Source organism: Populus euphratica, unplaced genomic scaffold (genome assembly GCF_000495115.2).
Source record: "Populus euphratica unplaced genomic scaffold, PopEup_1.0 scaffold2144.1, whole genome shotgun sequence".
Lineage (NCBI taxonomy): Eukaryota > Viridiplantae > Streptophyta > Magnoliopsida > Malpighiales > Salicaceae > Populus > Populus euphratica.
In genome coordinates, this window is record NW_011501986.1 from 17,126 (window position 1) to 24,162 (window position 7,037).

Here is a 7,037-nt window from a genome sequence, read left to right on the forward strand (position 1 = left end):
GACTCTGTCTCAGTTACAAGGGATTCGGTCTCATCAGGTAAAAAGAATTGTATATCCTTCACGATTTCAAGTAAATCTTTAAGTGGTTGCTTTTGTTTGCTGTACACAGCTAAATGAAGTGCAGTATCCGCAGAGGGCGTAACTGGGAAGGGCACATCTAGAACACGTTCCTGATAATGGTCACGCATGCTTTTCCAATTTCCACTCATGGCTGCTCTATAAGGTATCTCCATTATAGGAAGAGAACCCATGTTTTCTCTCTGCAGAAAATTACGTAAGTGACTATTGTTAATAAACAATCTCAACTCGAAGCTAACTAAGGTGAAATCCTAAAAATAAATTTATATAACTCATAATACGGATCATTAATATAATGGAAAACAAAATTAGGAAGTGAGCGCTCAAGGAGAACTGTAAGTATGCCATACCTTTAAGTAATGGAAAGCAAATCTTGGTAGAGTCAATGTCAACAAGAAAACTATTATGTTTCCGGAGAGATGACTACAAAGAAACAACCTAGCTTGCAGTTTTTTTCTGAATTAAGTCGTTTGAGAACCCTATATATACAATCCCTTAATTCCTTTTTCAGAAAAGAAGTAAATTAGGATCTGTGTGTTGCTTGTTTGGTTTATAAAGTGAAACTATTATGAGAATATAATAAAGATATGTTGATTCTCCTAAAATAATTTTAAATTTAAATTTATAAAGATATGTTGATTATAAAGTGAAACTATTATGAGAATATAATAAAGATATGTTGATTCTCCTTTCGCTTAAAATAATTTTAAATTTAAATTTTATAAATAATTTTATATCTAACTTTCTAACATTCCATACTATCAGCACCCATCTAAGCTTATTATTTATTTTAAATAATTAAATAGTGCTTTGTATCGATCTCTTAAAATACACTTTTCTATTATGGTGAACTCTTGCTGATAAGCTCCTTCTTTGTAGGGATATTTTCTTCCATATTAATAATTTAATTAATCCGTCTCCAGAAGTATATATTAGCTTAAGAACTTGTTTAAATGATCATTATAAAAATAAATATATTAAGATTAGATTTTGGTCAAATTTTTTTTCTTAGTTTCAGTATAAGTGAAAAATATATTGCACTTGTTAAACCATAATATTAATTGCAGTTTGAAATCAAGATTAACATTCTTGCTTCTAAAATAGGCAAGCAAAAAAGAAGAAATTAATTTATTACTTTTTTAACCTTTTTTTCCTTTTAATTGGAATAATCCTATTTTAATTGTTCTTATTTGCTTCTTTTAGTTAATTTGTTATTTTTTTAATGGCATTGCGTAAATCTTATTAATATGATCTCTCAATTACTATAAAAAAAATATTCTCATTTGCTTTCTCGACCATAGTTACACTTATTACACTATAATATGAGATGTTCTCATTTGCTTTAAAGAAGCATAAAATATAAAATTGTATTTCATATAAAATTTTATAAAAACAATTCTACCCTTAAGTTCCTAATCCATCCGTTTCAAGTTAAATTTATGAGATTTGAATTTCTAATTATTTAATCACTAAGTTCTCATAACATATTAAATTAAATTTTTGAAATGGTGTCGTTAAAAAAAACTTCAATTTTATAACGTATAGTCCATTCAATATTTTTTATATTCTCTTAATTGAAATTAGTTATCTTATATTTTTTTCTAATTTAATTAAGAAAATATAGTATATGAACTTTGAACTCTTCACAATTCGGTCAATATATTTTTAATATAATATTAAATAATTATTTTAATTTAAAATTTTAATTTATTAAATGATTTTTCAAAAATGATTTTATATTAATTTTTTAATATTTCACATTATCAGTGCCCATCTTACCTTTTATTTTATTTTTTAATAATAGTTTGTATAGATCTCTTAAAATACACTCTTCTTTTGTGGTGAATTATTGATGATGAGCTCTTCATTTGTAGGAATATTTTGTTCAACATTAATAGTTCAATTAATCCGTCTCAGAAATATGTATCTATTACAATTATTTTAATTTGAAATAATTTATAAAACAGAATGTCAAAAATAATTTTAAATCAACTTTTTAATAATTCACACAATCAGTGCCCATCTTACCTTTTATTTCTTTTTAAATAATTAAATGATAGTCTGTATTGATCTCTTAAAATAAACATTTTTTTTTTATGAATTGTGATGATGAGCTCTTCATTTGTAGGAATATTTTGTTCAACATTCATAGTTGAATTAATCCATTTCATCAGTATATATTATTATTCCGTTTTTTATAGCTTATGAACTTGCTTAATTAATCATTATAAAAATAAATATATTAAGATTAGATTTAGGTCATATTTTTTTTCTTAGTTCATTATATCTGAAAAAAATGCATTGTATTTGTTAAACCATAATATTATAGCTTGAAATCGATTAGATTCACATTCTTGCTTATAAAATAGGCAAGCAAAAAAGAAATTAATTTATTAATTGTTTAACCTTTTGGAATAATCCTACTTTAATTGTTCTCATTTGCTTTCTCGTACATAGTTACAATTATTACACTGCAACTTTAAAGAAGCATAGAATATAAAGTTGTGTTTGACGTTCATGATAAATATATTTCCTGCCTTGGAACATGAGATCAAAAGCATTAAAGTGTTAGGAAGAAAATACGTACTTGAACAAGGCAGGCCGGGAATAATATTTGCAGTCTAAGTGTATTTATAAACCCAGTGTTTGAACTTTCTTCTTGGAAAAGAACATGGATTATTAGTGGAGGAATTGGTGATCATCAATTCTATCTAATGCTTTTTACAGAGGATAAACCATTGGTTAGCCATGTTTGTGCATTGTGTGCAAGCCTTTGAGGCGTGTGTCATATTGCAATTATGGAGACATACAGAATAGGTGCAAACACACCAATTAGTGTTATTATTGAATTATTTTTTTCTAATGGATTGCTTTCAAAATAAAGATCATAACCTTTTTAAATAGGTTTTAAATTTACTTTTAGAAGTAAAAATAATTAGAATTCTATTTTTTATTTTTTTGGTAATAGTCGAAAGAATTAGAATTCTAATTCAAATAAAAAATAATATAAACACTAGATATCAAGCTAAAAAATTTAAAATTAATTAGGAAATAATAAAATTAAATAAAATAGCAACTTTGAGCCTAATTTGGAGGGTAATTTGAGCTTTGTTGGTTATATCCAGCTCACACTATAAAAACCAGCATACAGAATCTTCTAAGAAAATTTAAGACATATTAAATAATTAAATCAAAAGTTATGGATATTTTCGTCAAATCAATTGTTTGGCAAACTTATCTCTTTTTAGGTACCCATATAATCTAAATATATAATACGTACTGACGTCTAAGGTCATCATTGAAGAGAGCACAACCTCATAAATATCACGAAATTGAACAAGCAAACATTCTGCAACACTCAAAATATAATGATCAATGGTAGAGGTTCAAACCAACAATAAAAATGAAAAATCTCTAGGCCACTTTATTCTCACATATTAATCAAATCGAGCTTTTTGCCTTTTTATTGGGACCGAGCATCCCCCCCCCGTGGTAGGCAAGGGACAGGAAACGATGGCAGAGCTTTCCCCTTTTTCTTGAGAATGCTGAATGTAGAGCCCATAAAGGAGACGTACAGACGGAATTGCATTATTGCAAATATTGAGACAGGAAAGAAGGCAGCAAAGGAAAGGAGTAATGTTGTCAACTTACTCTCTGTTTGAATGAGTATCAAAATTGTTGCCCCAAAGGATATCATGGTCGTTATCACCGCGAAGAAGAGGAAGGTGAAGCCCCAAATAAGTTTTCGAGGAAGAGAAATGTAGAAATCTTGTTGCTCAAAGGGAGAGGTCAACAAAGAGAGAAAAACCACCAGCGAAGTCAAGGAGCTTGCTAAGGAGAGAACATCCGAGACAGTGAAAGCCAGAAAATAGGGAGAGTTGATGAAGTTGGGCTTGCCTTTATCATCAGAACCTCCAGGCACGGTATAGGCAGCAGCGAAGACAACAGTAGCAACAAGTGCAGCTACTGTGGAACAAGACTGAGTTGTTTCCTTGATCCATGTTCGTGCGTTATGCAGTTGTTTTTCGTGATTATGTTTGAAGAGCTCTCTTGCAGTCATGCCGTCATCGTTCGGATGCTCGACATAATGAGAAGGAATTACCTTGCGGACTTGCTGCCATAATTTGGATATAAACATGACCATTATATATAAGGAGTTCCTAAATAAAACTAAATATTACAGAAATGTAATTACTAGAGTGCAGATAATTTTTTAATTGTGAACAATATTTAAGTTTTCCCAAAATAGGTGGTTCAGGTGGTCAGAAGAACTCGTTCAGCCTGATGTCCTCATTAGGTTCGGCATTTCTACGTTAATTGGTTTGGATAATTTGGTTAAAACAAATGCCTGAATAGGATTGCATGGTGTTCATATACACAAGAAGGATAATCCTGTACCATGTCCATGAATAATTTTTATCAGGAGGTAAAGACAAAGGGATGAAAATGGCTCACCTCAAACCATTGCAACTCCTCCTGAAGTTGAAGTGCGGGTCCAGGCTTGGTTGCTCCACTGTGTTCCGTCACAACTGCAACATGGTGCAGCAATGTGTTGCCCTTCTTATCAATAATTCGATGCAGTCTAGCCAACGGTATTTTCTGTTGCTTCACAAGACTGAAGATCTCTTTCTGGCGATGCATGACGGCCACATCCAAAATGCTCTGCCCCTGATCATTGAGCTGCTCAATAGCATGAGGATGTTGTTTTATTATCTCCCCAACAATTTCTTCTATTCCATATCTAGTTGCAATCAACAATGGGATATCCTCCTTGGTAATTAATGATGACTTCGTTACAGAAGTTTGGCCCACAGCAAGGAACTCGTTTTCTCCCTTTCCATTTTCTTTCCCACCCATTCCCTGCTCTTCTTCTTCCATTACGCGCATAACTGGTATTTTGGCTCTATTCCATGACTCATCTTTCTTTATTAGGTTTTTGGCGAGGCTCAAAGCAAATACATGCTTTCTTTTATGGTTCCAGAATCCTTCTAGCCTTGCTGACCAACATCGTTCTTCATGTTCATGTGAAAGCGAATGAAATTAAACATGTATGAGAGCTAGTGATGTTTATGATAGTAGAAGGATGAACCACAGTAAAATAATAATAATAATAAAACTCGTAGCTAAAAGAACTGGATCAAAGTCATGCCAATATAAACTGAGCCACATAATTTTATATATATGTATGTGTGTGTTTTTCATTACACTCCAGAAATGTATCTAATATCGATATACAAAGGTTGCTCAACAATACCGCCTAGCCTTAAAACCCAAAGAACAGGTCTCAATTTTGTCCACTACCTTTAAGGACCTTGAAATAGCCTCTTGGTTTCCTCTCCAAACCGCTCTCAACATCTCCCACACCCTTCCGTGCCTGGCCACTAGTTTCTACTTGTAATTTTACCTCGCGGCGAACAGGAAGACCTGCAACATAATTTAGAGTTCAAATCATATACATATAGATGTCTAAACACACACACACACACATATATGCAGGCACTATTGTAAGGTCTAATAGTGTGTTTGGAGTAGGCATACAACAGTAGATGAGTCTTTCAAATATGCCCATGGGAAATCCACTCTCAAAAGCAGATGGCATGTGGGCTAGAAGTTGAAGAACAGTTATGCCCTTTTTGTCCTTCAAGCTGAGGAGCGATTCATCCAGTTCTAGCAAAAGTAAAGCTGTTTCTGTATTCATGAAATTAGACATTCAAAAATTATACAATATCTATGATACACACACACACACTTTTTAAATTTGAGAATTCTATAAAGAGAGAAATTGTTACCAAAGTGTTGCCCTATGATAGCAGCGCCAAGGATGGACAGGCCATCTTTCCATCGCTGGCGGTGAATTGATAACAGGTTGTTTTCATAAACCACGCATTGTTCTGGTTTGGACCGGATTAAAAATTCCACTATTTCTGCCTCACCATATCCAGCAGCTGTAAACAGCGGGGTTTCACCGTACTTATTAGTAATGGAAATTAGGTCTGGACAACATTCTACCAAGAGTCTTACACCCTCATAATTCCCATAGATGGTTGCCTCGTGAAGAACCGTATTTCCAAATTCGTTTCGTGTCTCGGTTAAAATGAATTCTCTTCCCTCCATGATTCCAAGTAAATCTTTAAGTGGTTGCTCGTCGTTGCTGTGAACAGCTAGATGAAATCCAGTATCTAAAGAGAGAGTAACTGGAGAGAACAAGTACTCGAAATTTTCCTTATAGTAGTCAATCATGTGTTGCCATTCTCCATTCATGGCCGCTATATAAGGTGTCTCCTGTATCATCTCATCAGAATCCATATTTTCTCTCTACATCAAATGCAAGTAACTATTGTTAATTAACAATCTCAACTCAAAGCTAATTAAATTGTTAGGTGAAATCATGTTTAGTACTGCTCTGTTTTGTAAATTACATGATATTTGTTTGTTGTTTTCTTTCTCTCTTTCTATTGTCACTATTTTACTGGCTATAAGAGATATTAATGAAGTTCCGACTTCATCAAAAAATAAACTAAAATTGTTAGGTAAAATCCTAAAATAAATTTATATTAATATAATGGAAAACAAAATTACGAAGTAAGGACTCAAAGAGAACTGTTTGTATATCGTACCTTTTAGTGATGGAAATGATCGAAATGCTCCTCTACCTAGCTTGTAGCTTGGGAACCCTTTTATATTACAGAAAAAGGTAAATTAGGATCTGCGTGTTGCTTGTTTAGTTTATAAAGTGAAACTATTATGAGAATATAATTAATGAAGCTAAAGTTCTATTTACTTCCTTTATAAGAACATAACAATGATGGAATATATTAATTTCTAATATATCCATCTTTACTTTATTTACTTAGTCGTTAAAAAACTTAAACCTTGTAAAGTTTTATATTAAATTAAATAGCTGAAAAACTCAAGTCTTGTAATGTGTGGTCCATTCATGATCAATATTTTTTTTATAT

The 7,037-nt window shown here is 31.9% G+C and overlaps 1 protein-coding gene across 1 annotated transcript; it reads right to left on the reverse strand.

The window, feature by feature from the left end:
• Nucleotides 1–3,372: 3,372 nt before the first annotated feature.
• On the reverse strand, nt 3,373–6,756 carry LOC105118705 (uncharacterized). Its single transcript, XM_011016715.1, has 6 exons — nt 6,696–6,756; nt 5,868–6,393; nt 5,617–5,766; nt 5,380–5,502; nt 4,534–5,090; nt 3,373–4,192 (listed from the first exon to the last, which is right to left on the reverse strand). Exons 2-6 carry the CDS (start codon nt 6,382–6,384, stop codon nt 3,542–3,544), a joined length of 1,998 nt encoding a protein of 665 aa, XP_011015017.1. The 5' UTR covers nt 6,385–6,393; nt 6,696–6,756; the 3' UTR covers nt 3,373–3,541.
• Between the last annotated feature and the right edge of the window lie 281 nt (nt 6,757–7,037).